The sequence below is a fragment of the Monocercomonoides exilis genome, assembly GCF_001643675.1.
Source record: "Monocercomonoides exilis strain PA203 chromosome Unknown scaffold46-794033, whole genome shotgun sequence".
Classification (NCBI taxonomy): Eukaryota; Preaxostyla; order Oxymonadida; family Polymastigidae; genus Monocercomonoides; species Monocercomonoides exilis.
The window spans coordinates 751,173-765,865 of NW_027150591.1; the positions used below are offsets into that span (position 1 = coordinate 751,173).

The 14,693-nt window shown below is 33.3% G+C and overlaps 4 protein-coding genes across 4 annotated transcripts; 1 reads left to right on the plus strand and 3 right to left on the minus strand.

Annotated features, from left to right (window-relative positions):
* Positions 1-40: 40 nt before the first annotated feature.
* Positions 41-1,271, minus strand: MONOS_1905 (putative Biotin-[acetyl-CoA-carboxylase] ligase). The gene is made up of 3 exons (XM_067871787.1): positions 1,106-1,271; positions 430-1,054; positions 41-377 (listed from the first exon to the last, which is right to left on the minus strand). Exons 1-3 carry the CDS (start codon positions 1,233-1,235, stop codon positions 188-190), a joined length of 945 nt encoding a protein of 314 aa, XP_067721666.1. The 5' UTR covers positions 1,236-1,271; the 3' UTR covers positions 41-187.
* Positions 1,272-1,604: 333 nt separating this feature from the next.
* Positions 1,605-2,869, minus strand: MONOS_1906 (putative COMM domain-containing protein 4; the record flags this gene model as incomplete). The annotated part of the gene is made up of 7 exons (XM_067871788.1): positions 1,605-1,892; positions 1,976-2,155; positions 2,238-2,318; positions 2,378-2,450; positions 2,514-2,600; positions 2,677-2,742; positions 2,795-2,869. The coding sequence occupies 7 exons, from the start codon at positions 2,867-2,869 to the stop codon at positions 1,810-1,812; spliced, it is 645 nt and encodes a 214-aa protein (XP_067721667.1). The 3' UTR covers positions 1,605-1,809.
* A 1,423-nt stretch (positions 2,870-4,292) lies between these two features.
* On the minus strand, positions 4,293-7,655 carry MONOS_1907 (ADP-ribosylation factor GTPase-activating protein 1 or 2 B). The gene is made up of 3 exons (XM_067871789.1): positions 7,563-7,655; positions 7,360-7,478; positions 4,293-7,298 (listed from the first exon to the last, which is right to left on the minus strand). Exons 1-3 carry the CDS (start codon positions 7,632-7,634, stop codon positions 4,871-4,873), a joined length of 2,619 nt encoding a protein of 872 aa, XP_067721668.1. The 5' UTR covers positions 7,635-7,655; the 3' UTR covers positions 4,293-4,870.
* A 447-nt stretch (positions 7,656-8,102) lies between these two features.
* Positions 8,103-11,028, plus strand: MONOS_1908 (putative Serine/threonine-protein kinase EDR1). Its single transcript, XM_067871790.1, has one exon. The coding sequence runs from the start codon at positions 8,153-8,155 to the stop codon at positions 10,523-10,525; it is 2,373 nt and encodes a 790-aa protein (XP_067721669.1). The 5' UTR covers positions 8,103-8,152; the 3' UTR covers positions 10,526-11,028.
* The last annotated feature ends 3,665 nt before the right edge of the window (positions 11,029-14,693 follow it).

Sequence of the window (14,693 nt, forward strand, 5' to 3'; positions counted from 1 at the left end):
TGGATTAAAAACGAACAAAAACGACAAAATAATATTGTTGAACAAAAATTAAAAAATAACGGGTCGAACAATATGAAAATTTTTAACAAAAATTCTATCGAAAAATATTAAAAAATACAAATATCCCAAGATTTCCTTAGCAAGGAAATTGTAAATGAATAATCATAACATTATCTTTTTTGTAATTTTATATAGAAAAGCTTCTAATTGAAACTTCTTCTCCAACAAGTTCCATTTCTTCGGAATCTTCTTCATAACGAATTTCTTTTTGTTTGGATGTTGCTGAATCAAGGTGATCAAGCTTAACTTTGCGAACTATGAGCGTTCCTTTAGGTGAAATTCGAAGCACATGCGCTGGAAATTCTCCGCCAGCTTCTCTAAAAATTAAGCACTCATTGAAAAACAATTCTTAACAAACAATAATCATACAAATTTTTAGGAAACACGTTTGCAATCTGGCCAATTAGCTTATTCATTTGTGAATACCGTTCAAAAAGCACATCAAATGGTTCATTTGCCCACTTTTCCCACTTATCGCAAATTTTTGCCAGAAGAATTTCCCTTGAAACTTCATGTCCGAGTATATCCTTTACGCTAACTGCTTTATAGATCGGTGAAGTTGGCATAGACAATTGTGCCTTTGCTTCTTCGGCAAAACTTGAATTTACATTTATTCCAAATCCAGCAGCAAGACCCCAGCACATCTCTTCAGATTCTGTTTTGTCATCAGAACCACATTCGTTTTCAAGAGGCACAACTTCTACTAAAATTCCGCATATCTTTTTTCCTTCACAAATTATATCATTTGGCCATTTCATCCAACAAGGTGGGCATCCAATTTCCATCAAGCCCTCGATAACTGCAATAGGAACAGCAAAACGAATCGTATTAAACCATCTTTCAAGAGGTTCAAGTCCTTTTTCCCTCGGAACCTGAGGTGATCTAACAGCAACTGTGCAAAGAATATCTTTTCCAAAAGCATTATCCCATTTACGTGCATAGCTACCTCTTCCATTTGTCTGATATTCTGCCAAAAATAACTTTTGTTTAGCGCCTGATTAAATATCAATTATTACCTTTCAAAAATATTTATTTCTTTCAGAACCTGCTTTTAATCCCTTTCGAGCTTCGTCCATGGTTGATCCGCATCCATCAGGATAAAATTCAACTTCTTTTCCCATTTCTTTTGTTGTTAGTTTTTCGGTGAATTCCTTTTCATTGAATCGACCTTCCATCTCGTTTTTATTCTGCAAAATATCAAATTTGATCTTAATAATAATAAAATACTTTTGTTAATTCAAATCAATTTCAACACTTTTTTTTTGTTTATTCAATTATCAAATTATTAGTCCAACAACAAACGACTTTATTTAAAGTGATCTAATCTTTTTTTAATTTGTTTTCAGCCTCTCTTTCCTTTAGAAAATAATTCATGAATTCAGGAACGGAATATTTATCCTGAAATTTTGTTCAAAGCCATTTTGTCAAAATAATGACTCGAAAAATCAACATTCATATTTACTGTTGAATTTTTTTCTGTTCAAAGGTCTTTTAATTTTTTTTTTAAATTAAAAAAGATAAAAATTCGTTGTGATTAGAAAACATTTCACTTTCATCAATTGATTGTCAACTTGTCTTGTAACAAAAAAATATGAAAATTTACAAATTTTCAACTTAAACTTTAAAATTAATACAAATAATCGAAAATAAAATAAAATGTGAAAAAGAATTGAATAACAAAAAATCAAAAATCTTTTCATATCAAGCACAATAATTGGGGGAAAAACTCACATGAATGTTGAAGTGAAACTACTCAAAAGAACCAGAAGAATGGGAAGATGAAATATCCGAAGCATTGACCTGATCCAAAATTTTCGAAGCTTTCTCCATTTCTAGGAAAATTTTTTTTTGATATTCGAACGGTTTCACCAGAATAATTTCTTGAATTATTACTAAAAATAAACAAAAGGCATACCTATAATCAAAGATGCAAACATTGAGGAACTCATAGACAGTTTCGCTGCGGGAAATGGAGCTTCTTTTCCAATAGCCGACGGTTGCATTTCAAATGAAACAATTGGAAATCCCATCTGTTGTGTAGAGTTTGTTAAAACTGGAAGGTCAACTCTGTAATCAAATCGCTCCAAAGTTGGTACTGCAATCCAAAAATGAACAAACAATTGTTTTGAAATCATTCTGAAATTAAGAGAAATCAAAATTTGAAAATTGTAACAAACAATGAAATGTTTTTGATGTTAAGTACTCCGAAAGAAATTCCCTATTCTTTTCAACTTCTTTTGAAATAACTTTACTATGTTCTAAAAATAATAAGAAATTGAAACACTTTATGAAAATTAAAAAAACGAACATATCACACCAATTGGAATTCCAAGTTGTTGCAATTCATCTAACAACACTTCCTCACTGCAGTTAAAACGAACAGCATTTATCTTCGAAAATTATTTTTTAAAGATTGCAAATGAAAATTTTCTTTTGAAAATTCAGAAGCAAACAATTATAAAACGTAAAACAGCAAGTGCTGATCTTATTTCTGACGGGTTTATGCCAGCTGAGTTCAAATGTTTCATAAAAACTGATTCCTGAAAAACACAATGAAAAATTCGAGAATAAAACAAATTGATAAAATAAAACGATATCAAGAAAAATATGACCAACATCAATCTCATTACCAAGTGCTTCTTTAATTATTCCAATGCAAATTGCCTTCAAACGAACTGATGACTGAATGAAAAAATTATCAATTTAACTTTATGGGGGAAATGTAATGGCAAACGTATTTCGAAAGCAATGTCACTTCAGAAAGAAGCCAGTTTGGAACGTCGACTTTTCCATAAAAATTAAATTTCATTTTTCTCTTATGGTAAACTTAATGATCTGGAGAATAAATTTGGATATTTTGTTTCAAAGCATAGAATGAAAATGACTTCTACGTTCCTCTCAAATATTGGTAGACGGGAACGAATCATCTTGATGATTTGCGCATTCTATTGTTGTTAAAAGTGATCTTGAAACTTAAAACTTGATTCTTTTTCTTTTCAAATAAATACAGCAAAATAAAGAGAAAATCTCGTTTGTCTTGAATCAATTTTTAATGAACAATAAACAATATAGACTTTGATTGGGGAATTGTATCTGTGAAAGTGATGCAAGACATTTGATAACTCACTCCAAATATTTTGTCAAATGGATTTTCTGTTCATAAAAGAAACGATTTTTTTTCAAAAGGCCACTTCACAATTTATGTTTGCATTTGATGAATTATTGAAAAGTCAATATAACTGGAGAAGAAGAATTCGCTTATTATGTGAAAATTTTGAATTTAGCATTCTTTGAGGTGCTTCAGTATCTGCTTTAATCATAAGAATGAAATTTCATTTACGTTTAGCAAACACAAGATAAAGAAAACGAAGATCAAAAAAAGGAAGAGGAAGATGAAGGGATTGATGTGCGCAATAGAATAAAGATGAATATGTAATCAAATGATAAAGAATTCGATGAAGATAAAAAAGGATTTACAAAAACGAGCAAAAGTCCCCTCAACAATTTTTCCTTGTGTCAAGCCAACCATGACATTAGATCATCTTATTGCATTCAATGATTTTGTCATAATTCCAATTTGTGGATTCTTTTTCAACATATTCATCTACCTTTTTAGTGTTAATGAATTAATCGTTTTCATCTTATTTGCTAAATCTCTCCAGATTATGTGTTCATTAGTTCAAATGATCTCTTCAAAGGTATTCAAACACATTAACTTTTGCTTATTTTTTGTTTTTTTAACAGCTAAATTTCGACTTGAAAAAAAAATGGTGCATCAAAACGCATAGTTAGCTTCGTAATTCAAAGAACAGATGGAGTTTCGCACAATCACTCGTTATTTAATTCTAATACGAATTAAGAACAGGTGCGCGCAGAGGAACAAAATACGCCACCAGTTTTCAAATAAACAGTAAAAAGCTCATTTAAAAGATGTGATCTGAAAGATCAAAATATAAATTTCAAAAATGGTTTTTGAAAAAACTGCGAACAAACAAATTAAAAAAGCGATTCAAGAAATTAAAATATGAGAATGAGAAAAGAATTCAATAAACAAATAAAAAAAGTTAGAATCAACATTTTTCCAAAACTAATAAATTAGAAAGAAGTTAATTGTTTCTGATAAAAAAGAAAGAAAGAAAGAATGTTTTAAATGAAAGAGAGAAAAAGAAAAGAAAGGTGATTTTGATGGCGACAGAAGATTTGGAAACAATGAAGAAATAGTGACAAAAAGATTTTTGCATAAAAACGACGACTAATCAGAAAAAGTGAACAGGTCATTTAGCACATTCCAAAAAATGGCTGTAAATAAGAACACAAAAGATTTGAAATGGCATTTTAATAAAATAAAATAAAATAAAATAAAATAAAATAATGAGAATAAGAATAAGAAGATTATGATTATGATAATGATAACGATTTCCATTGACAGATGCTAATCAACCAGTTGAAAGCTGGATTGCTTAACCAAAGTACGAAATGAACAAATGGTGTGCTAATGGAGATTAATTACAAAGAAGAAGAAGTTGAATAAAAGATGATGGAAAAAATAAAATGAGGTTAAATTTTTTTATAGCTTTTATGAAGATGATTGTACAAAGAAGATCACCAACACAAGAAGATTTGGAAAAGAATCCAACAAATCAACAGAAGTCCCATTCGTTAAAATGTGTTTTATAATTGTCTGAATTATTTATTTTATAATAATTATTATTATTCTTTCAATGTTTTTATTTATAAACCATTTGTTTTTTTTTTTTTTTTTTTTTTTTTTTTTTTTTTACTTTGTCCGGCAAAATGAAATCAATAACATTTATTCCCTTCTTCTCCCGTGCATTTGAAATTCTTCTTCACTTTCACCTGGCCCGCTGTTCTGCTCCTCCTCGTCCCACGTCTTCCTCCTTCTTCTCTTTTCGTTTTCTTCTTCCTCCTTCTCATTCTCTTCAAATGCTTCTTCTTCTTTTACTTCTTCTTCTTCATTCTTTCGACTTTTCCCTCTCTTTCCTCTTCTTTCCTCTTCCTCTTCCTCTTCCTTGTCACTTTCGAAATCTTCCTCTTTCTTCGCTTTGGGTCTTATTTTAATGCTAACTTTCTTCTTTGCCTCTTTCACATCTTCTGCTTCCTTTGTCTTTTCTTTCCCTTGCCACAGCAACCTCTTTCTTCGGCTCTGTTTTTTCTCTTCTTCTTCTTTCTTCTTCTTCTCTTCTGCTTCGATTTCCTTCTGTGTCTTCACATTTTCATTGCCCCAGCCTTCGTCCTCTTCATCATCATCATCTCCTTCTTCTTCTTCTTCACCTCTGTCCTCATTTCTTGCCTTTCTTGCTTTCTTTCTTCTCTCCCACTGCTCTTCTCTAACATCATCCTCTCCTTCATCATTTCTCTTCGAACGCCTATTAAATCCATCATCATCATCGTCGTCATCATCATCATCTCTTCCCTCCTCTTGCTCTTCTTCATACTCATCATCCTTCTTTCCTCTCCCTTCCCTCTCCTTCCTCTCTTCCTCCTCACTTTTCCCTTTCCCTTTCTTCCCACTCCACCCTTTCCACGACCCCATCCCCCATATCTTCTTCGGCACGCTCTGTGAACTCGGCAGCCCTGGCGACTGACTGTCAGGAGAAAAACCAGGCGAAGACGAATGGAACCCCTTTGCAGCGCGAGCGGACGTAGCAGGTGTGGCTGGCGTGGCAGGAGCAGAAGGCGTGGGAGATTGTGCTGAGCCTCCGTTTTTACGCCAGAAAAACACTTTTGACCCAAAATCGGCTTTGCTTTTCGGTGTGGCGGAGGAAGGTGAGGAAAGTGAGCCGTAGGGGTCGCTTCCACCAGTTGGCGTGGACAAATACGGAGAATTATCAACTTCATCATCATCATCATCATCATTGGCTCCTGCTCCTGCTGCTGTTCTGTGTGTGGATTTTCCTTTTGATTTTAATGAGGATTTTTTGGTTGAGTCCACAAATTGATTCTCTTTGGATGCATATTTATCCTTTTTTGTTGATGTTTTCGGTCTGTCCCAATCATCATCTTCTTCCTCCTCCTCCTCCTCCTCCTCTACATTTCTCATTCTTTCTCTTTCCCTTTCTCTGTTTCTCTGCTTGCTCTGCCTCTGCCTCTCTCTCCTCAACTGCTCATCTGCATCGTCTTCTTCAAATCCAGCCACATTCGCATCCTTCGCGCTTCCTTGCTTCGCTTTCCCCTTCGAAAGCCACTTCGCCCCCGTCTGCCAGAGCGACTTCGTAGCAGACACAGACATCGACGTGAGCTTCGAGACACCCGCCGCGGAAACAGAGAGAATCTTGTTCATTTTGGAAGACGAGGCAACTTGAGGCGTAGAAGATGAAGGAGAAGACAGAGAGCCATATGGATCGTCGGGATATTCATTAGGTTGCTGTGAATATGAATGTGTTTTGGATCTTTCCGATGGATAATCCCTGTATTGCTTTCCTTTGGGCGTCTGGCCGGCTCTGGCAGGCACTGGAGACCACTCATCCCTGGCATCACTATCTGCATCATCAAATTCTTCTTCTTTGCGGGCGCTTTTATTTCTATTACCTGCCTTTTGAGCTCTTTTCTGACTGTCTTTGGCATTTACTTCCCACTCGCTGCTGATGTCCTCTTCTTCTTCGCTGTTTTCTTCCTTTTTCGCTTTTTGAGAGCTTTTCAATGTTATTTTCTTGATGGGTTTTGGAGAGCCCGATGCATTTTGTTTTAAGGCTGTCGAATTAATGCCTTTGGATTTTTGAAGTGCATTAAATGTCAAAGGAGCTTGCTCATCACTGTCTGGCTCTTCACTGTGATCTTCTTCGTCTTCATCTTCATCCCATCTCTTTTTGCGTGATCTTTGTGGATCGCTTTCATCTTTATCTGAAAGATCGTCATCACTCTTTTCTCGAGTTTTTTTGCTTTTAAGAGATGTAAGTCGGACAGAAGATTCTTGCTTTTGTTCATGCAGATCAGCTTCCTGAGAATTCTGAGTCATGTACAAAAATGGCTCATCTTCATCATCATCAACTTTTTTATCAGTTAACATTGACCCTGGCGAACGTATTTCTTTTTCAATTTTCTCCTGAAGATATTTCTTGTACAATTTTGCTGCTCTGGATTTGTACTTTTCAGAAACAGATTGTTCACTTTTTTGTGAATTCCATCCATGATTAAAGAAAAATTCGTCTGCCCGCTTATTACCACCCAATTTCAGTGAAAGGAATTCATTATCCTTAAGAACATCTAGATCGTACGATCTTAATAAGAATTTGTTTGAATGTTTTATATTTAAATCAACTCTTAAAAAAAGAAGCATACCTCACATAAGAAACCATTGGTCCCAGTGAACGATGAAATGCAGCACATTTGATGCACAAAACAATGCCATATGTTGCAGACATCCAGCCTGTTGTAAAAGCTCCACAATCAAAGCATCTCTAACCAATGAAATCGACAAAAACAATTTTGTCAGATAATTATGCTGAATGCGCAAAAAGCGTCCGGAATTAATATTATCATACCTTATTATCCTGTTGTGCTAATATCGATAAGAGCTGCTCGCGCTGCTCATTCAATTCTTTTGAAATTGACATTTTATAAAGAATTGATGATCCGAAACCATTTATTTATAAATCATTAAAAGGATTGGTTATTCCCGAGCTTTATATCAATTTTTGATAATAAATATTTTGCGATGAATTGCATAGAATTGAAATGTTTCGATAATTTTTCATATATAAAATGAGATATATTGAGAATCAAATGAGATGGTTTCACCAATATCTGATTATTTGCACAGACAAGACACAAAGAAAAAACTTTTTTTTTTGATGGCATATTCTTTATAAAAAAAAAAGAAGTATAATTTTTATCAATTTGATATTTTTCAAATCCAACTTTCGCATTTAATGATGAGAAGAATTTTTTTTTATTCGTACAACAGTTTTTGCGATGAATCAACATGAGAGAATTTTTTCTTAAATCTTTCTATTTTTTCAGCACAAATTTGTTAAAGAAGAAAAACCAATTGTTTGCATACAAAAACAATTTTCAATTAATAAAGTACATTTTTAAGATCAAATTTGTTTTTTATATTTGACCTAACTGCTTTATGTCTGAGAGCGGTTATACGCGAAGTGGAGGCTTTGCTCCACCGGCACCCCCACCACCTCGATTGGATCCTGCTTTTAGTGTTACTTTTCGCACATCTGAGATTTATGCTTCTTCATCAAACCATCAGCGATGGAAGACTTCGTCATTATTTGATGATGACGACGAAAATGACAATAAAGAACATGAATATGATTCGAGAAGATTAGATTCATCTTTTCCAACACAAAGAAAAAAAAGCAAAATCGAGTTAAAAAAAAGTTCTGTTAGAGACAGTGGAACAATTGATGAGATTCATCATTTTGATGTTAAAACAATAAGAGAAAAATATGGTGCTGATGATTTTGTTGATGATGGTTATAGAACCATTCAAAGATCACAGAAAAAAATCCCTGAGCATTCATCAGGAATAAAAAAACAACCTCTCACATTTGAGGCCGAACCTTCTTATACTCTACGAAAAAAACATTCTGATGATATTTTTGATGATGATTTTCGGACAATTAAGCAAAAACCACAAAAGGCAACACCAGAGAAAGCTTCAACTTCAATTTTTGAAGCATCAAATTTAATGAAAACAACGCAAAGCAATACATTAACAAAGCAAAAATCGTCAGCAAAAATATCTGGTGTATTTGACGACGGTGATGATGATTTGATGACTGGGTATGAAGAATTGCCTCCACATTTTATTCCTCCAGGCTTTTACACCATTCCTGGAGAAGACGATGAGCACAGACAGGCTCGACTCGAAAGAGCGCGGAGAGAATTCCAGCAGATGCGTGCACAGTCTTTGAAAGAAAGGCGAGAAGCACAGGAAGAAGAACGGCTCAATCGGATGGAAGAGAAGCGCAAAAAGAAGCAGCAAGAGATGTATGAGCGATATTTGCTGCAAAAGAGGGGGATAAGAGGAGGAATAGTACAAAGTAATGACTTGGGAAGGCAAACAGATTTGAAAAAAGACGAACTTAAAAAGAAGAAGAAGGAAAAAAAGAAGGAAAAGAAAGAGAAGAAAGAGAAAAAGAAGAAAGAGAAGCAATCGAAGTTCTTTAAAGAAGAAGATGAACTGAAAAAGAAGGAAAAGGAAAATGAAAGCGACGACAGCAGCAGCAGCAGTGATAGCGATTCAAATGAAGATTCAACTGGAGAGAAACCAGAGGCCAAAGCAGAAGAAGCTTCAAAAAGCGAAAGAGATGGAGCTAAAACGGGTACCTTTTCAAAGCGCGAGGTGGTGGAGTATGCAGTCACAGTGTCCAGAGAAGCAAAGCCTGTGGAAGGCAGACGAGAAGCTAGGCGAGGGGGCATCTACGACGACGAGTTTGATGAGGAAGAAGAAGACAACGACGATGACGACGAAGTTGCAGTGCTTGCTGTGCCTTCTGCGGAAGACAGTAAGATTGTGGCGGATGTGCGGCACGAGCTGAACGAGATGGAGCTTGTGATCGACGAAGACGAGTGTGTTGTCTCAGAGCGTGTGCACGTCTCTCTCAACAGCACTGTCTTTAAAGCAGACTGGCGCGGCGTCGAGGTCGCCATGAAGCGCTTCTCAGACAGCTACACCAATTTACCTGTCTTTGCACAGGAGCTGTACTTGATGCTGAAGCTGCGGCACGACAATGTCCTCCCCATTCTCGGCGCTTCGCTGAACCCGCCTTTCTTCATCACCCCGTTTCTGCCCCGCGGCTCGTTGTATTCGCACCTGCATGAGCCTCTTGCCTACTCCCAAAAGTTGCTGTGGCCCACAAAGCACAAGTGGATCACGGACATTGCAAATGGCATAGCCTACTTCCATTCATTGAACCCACCCCAGTTCATCGGCGACCTCCGCTCCTCGCACATTCTGATAGAAAAAGACTGGTCACTTAAAATTGGCGGGTTTGGTTCGCTTCTGCGCATATCGATGATGAATGCATCGATGGAGAGTCGGAGGAAGAGCAAGCTAGCAGAGTCTTCTTCATCCAGCTCTTCCTCCTCTTCCTCCTCCTCCTCTTCATCTCCTCCTCCTCCTTCTACTATTTCTATTCTGTCATCTGCAGTCAACATCCCACCGACTGTGCAGATCACACAAGCTGCGTGGGCTCCTCCCGAAGTGCTTGGGCTGCGTGTGCGGCTGAGCCCGAAAAGCGACGTTTATTCGCTGGGCGTGCTGATGTGGGAGATTGTGACAGAGCAAGAGCCCTTCAAAGGGATGACTGCGAAGGACATCAGAGAGACAGTCGTGTCGAAGAACCAGAGACCACCTTTTCCGCAGAGCATGGCGTCGGATGTGCCTCCGGAGATTGTGGGGATTATTAGCGATTGCTGGCACCTGGAGCCAGAGAGGAGGATCACCATTGATGAGGCAAAGAGAAGAATTGCTGCGCTACCTCATTGAAGAGAAAAAGGAAAAAATCAATGAGGTGGTTGGAGATCATTTTTATTTTGTTTTTTGTTTGTTTCTTTGTTTCTTTGAAAGGCAAACAATTGATTTCTTCGTTGTTGCCTTTGCATTATTCTATTCTCTTGTTTATTAAAGCATTCATAATGTTTTTGAACTAACTGTTGTATTTCCTTGTTAACCTTGTTGTGTTTTTAGAATTATGCTTTTTTTATATGTTTGAAATGTTTCCTTCCTTTTCTTTTCTTTTCTTTTCATTTCATTTTTAATTCTTGATTTTTATTTTTTTTTTTCTATGATTGTAGAGAGCTAATTTTTATAGACGCAATCATTCACTTCAACTTTGGACACTTCGTTGTTTTTATTGTACTTGACTTTTCTATTTGTTCACTATGGAAAGGTTGTATTATTTTTTTCATTTATTATTTAAAATTTTTAACTCAGACAACAACTAACACCAGAAATAGAAAATTCAATTTGTTTAATGAAATTTCATTAAATTTTGTTTAATTTTTTTTTTTATGTTTTCATTTTTCTGATTTTTTCGAAAATTATGTACCAAAAATTATTCGAATGCGAAAAATGATTATCCAATTTCAAAAAAGAATAAATCAAATTCGGAATACGTTTCATTAAAATTAATATGGAAATATTTAAGAGACATTTCAATCATTTCTAATTCATTGTTTCAAGATTTTAAAATTCTCGATTCCACAGGTTAAAAATATTTTTAATAAAATATCTTTCGAAAATTTCCTTATCTGGGACAAAATATTTTGCTTCAAGCATTTTCATTGAAAAATTATGCATCAAAGATGAACTTTTTGTGATCAAAAAATATGTAAAAAATGTGTTTATTTTTTGGAAAATATGTGAGGTCACAAAACATTTTGTGATTATATCAATGATGTTTGTTTACAATTATGAAAATCCAATTTATTTTGAAATTTGATAAAATTTTAAAAAGTTTTAAGTGAAACTTTTTTTCTTGCTTTGTGCATAAAAAGCTTGAAAGTCCGTATTTTCCTCCATCTAAAAATTTATTGATTTTTTTAATTTCTCAGATAACAATAAATTTTCTACATGCACTCACTATTTTTCACATAAATGAAAATTGTCATGTTGCTCAATGTTTATTTTCATTCCGGTGAAATTTTGTGTAAGGAAATAAAATTTTGATAAAAATTTGAGATTATCATAAAAAAATGAAATAAAAGCCGAACGAAGTTTTCAAAAAAATTTTTTTATCATAATTTTTGTCAAATTCAACTCATTCTCCTATTTTATCAAACATGTTTCATTTCAAAGAAACAATTTTTTTTTCATTTGGGTGTGAAAAATATTCAAAAACAGAGAACTTATAAATTAAATAATATAATTTTGTGCTTTCAATAATAAAAAAATATTTTTCTTTGAACTGGTTATTGGTTGAGCGTCGGAAAGTGCTTTGAGTCAACTTTTTGATGGGACTATTTCGCTCACACTCTATACAAAATAACTGTCGATCTATCCAAAAATGTTGATCGAATCTTCAATTGTTTATTTAATAATCTTTTATTTGTTGTCTAAACAGGATATAATCACATCGAAAACAATCACGTTCGTTAATAGTCACATTTTTCGATGCACACACATTTTTAGCTCATTTTTCATTCATTTTCCATTGCAAATAATCGAAGGTCTGAAAATGAATAGCAACATTTTTCATTATTGTGCGTGGTTCAATCAATGAAAAATCGATTATTTAATTGAAAATTTCAGTTTTTCTCAATATTCAAAATGTACTCAAATATGTCAAAATAATGTGTATTTAAGAAAAAAATTAATTTCGCAAGTGAAAAATGCGTTTAAATGAAGAATTTTCAAAAAAACAATAATTTGATCCAAAATTAATAAAGTAATTAATTAATTTTTATTTTTATTTTTTTTTTTTTATGTGAAAAGCAGCATCGTATATTATTTCAATCGGATAAAGTCACAAAAAGTTGTGCAAAAATCAATGTGATTTTTTCCGATTCAGACTGTATTTATTTATTTATTAAAATAATGATTATTTTGAAACATTTAAAACTGGCAGTTCCTATTTCGTTATTTATTAATGAGCATAATTTATTTATAAGATGCTCGAACAATTTTAAAAAAAACTTTCAATCACTCAGAATGTTCCAACAGCAGAAGAATGTTGTGTAAGTCCAGATTTGATGCAATTCACTTATTTACTGAAAGATAGTATTCAAAGTGTTGTTTGCATGAAAGCTTTATTAAAGAAAAAAGAAACTGAAGCACACAAAAGTTGACAAATACGAGAAGCTAATGATTTGAAATGAAAAGTAACAAAAAACTGTACACTCCAGCTTCGTTTGAAAAAATGAAAAAAGCTTGAATATTTGTTTCATATTCATGGTCAAGCAAAGAAAGAGTCATGGAAGGTGAAAGAATGATTGCTCAGGACAATGATAATCTCCAGATATTTATCAAAATTGCATATATGTGGGATATTACACAATTTTTTTAAAAAAGAGAAAAAAAAAGATTGTTGATAACGAAACTTTGAATCAGATAGTTTGAGAAAAAATGAAACTTAACACGCTTAAAACTTTGAGAAAAGTTGTTCATGAAATGGCAAATGCAAGCCATTCTATTGGGAAATCTTCGGTTCATTAAATAATGACAGAAAGCAACAGCGAGGTTCACAAGCTCACATAATTTTCTTTTCAGAGAATAGCCGTGCGACTATCAACAAAAAAAAACTGAGGAAAACTAACTGTGAAGAATAAACTTTGATGAAAGACTTATCAAGTGATTACGAGAAAGTGCTGTTTCTTTTTTTATTGACGAGACTTCTTGGAACAAAAGCTGCATCAGACAGTACAATTGGTCGGAAAGTGAGGATAAAGTGCTGGCTCCTCCTTTTCATTTGTTTCAATCTATTACTGCCATCACTTCAATCTCAATGAACGGAATACGATATACAGAAGTTGTTCGAAGATCAATTATCAAAAAATGTTTGAAGTTTATTTGAAAAGATTATTGTTATCAATCAAAAAATTTTTCACATCAGAAATAGTCACGGACAATGCATCCATTCATCATGTGAATTCAAATAAAATTCTTATGTTATCAAAACATTAAGTTCTCTTTCAATTCGCTTTCTCTCCAAATATCAATTTAATCGAAAATGCTTTTCGCATCGGGATTGTTCTTTTTGAAAAGTCGCGAATGTTCAATATATGGTTAGGAAATAAATTGAACCTTATTTGATCATTTTTTTCAATAAAACTTTCACACTTTTAACTTTTCCAATTAGAATATTCAAGCATATTTGTAGTGAGATATGAACATTAAAGAGAAATTCCACAGATGAATTGTGAAAACAGACCAAAAAACGTTTCGATTTAAAAACCAATATATGAAACATTAGTGATATTTCGAAAAGAATAACCCATTGAGAAAGCCAAAATTGAAATGGAAAGATAAGTTTCATTTCATATCAATGAAACTTCTTTCTTTTCAGAAAATTGCAGTATGCATTACAAAAAAAAAAAAAAAAAAACAATCATGAATGCAAGAAAAAAAAAGAAAGAAAAAAGAAAAACGATAAAAGTACTTTTTTTCAAGAGAAAAAAGGTGTGAAATATTCTACTCATGTCATTTTGTTTATTTCAATAAAATCATTTTTAACATGGGGAAAAGTATAATTCAACAGGCATTTTTATAGAAAAATTATATCCTTTTGATTATCTTTCTGTTTTCATAAAATATCAACAAAATAATTTCGTTTTTTGAAATACGTTTGAGACCATAAAATAGTGTGTGATGATGTCATTGATACATGCAAACAGAATTGAAAAGACAAATAATTTTTTAATTTGAGAAAATTTCACAAAGTTAAGAGTGAAACAATGATTTGTTTCTTCATACAAAAAAAGCTTGATAGTTCATATTTTCCACTTCATCCTCTAAATTCACAAATTATGGAAAAGAAATAGTTTCAATCATTGTTTCTATTCATTTTTTTTTGATGAAAAAATATTGATTGAATAAAAAAGGAAAATGATATAAAAATCACAATGTTTCAAATTACTCTATTTATTGATTTTTTCTTGTCAAACATATTCGAATGAAAAAATATTTTCACAATAATCTTGATTGTTTTAATAATTTT

Coding starts and splice junctions, on each gene's coding strand:
- MONOS_1905 (XM_067871787.1), bottom strand. CDS start 1,235: ATGGAAGGTCGATTCAATGAAAAGGAATTCACCGAAAAACTAACAACA. Junction 1,055..1,105: donor TCGAAAGGGATTAAAAGCAG/GTTCTGAAAGAA, acceptor ATATTTAATCAG/GCGCTAAACAAAAGTTATTT. Junction 378..429: donor AACGTGTTTCCTAAAAATTT/GTATGATTATTG, acceptor CTTAATTTTTAG/AGAAGCTGGCGGAGAATTTC.
- MONOS_1907 (XM_067871789.1), bottom strand. CDS start 7,634: ATGTCAATTTCAAAAGAATTGAATGAGCAGCGCGAGCAGCTCTTATCG. Junction 7,479..7,562: donor TAGCACAACAGGATAATAAG/GTATGATAATAT, acceptor TTCATTGGTTAG/AGATGCTTTGATTGTGGAGC. Junction 7,299..7,359: donor CCAATGGTTTCTTATGTGAG/GTATGCTTCTTT, acceptor ATTCTTATTAAG/ATCGTACGATCTAGATGTTC.
- MONOS_1908 (XM_067871790.1), top strand. CDS start 8,153: ATGTCTGAGAGCGGTTATACGCGAAGTGGAGGCTTTGCTCCACCGGCA.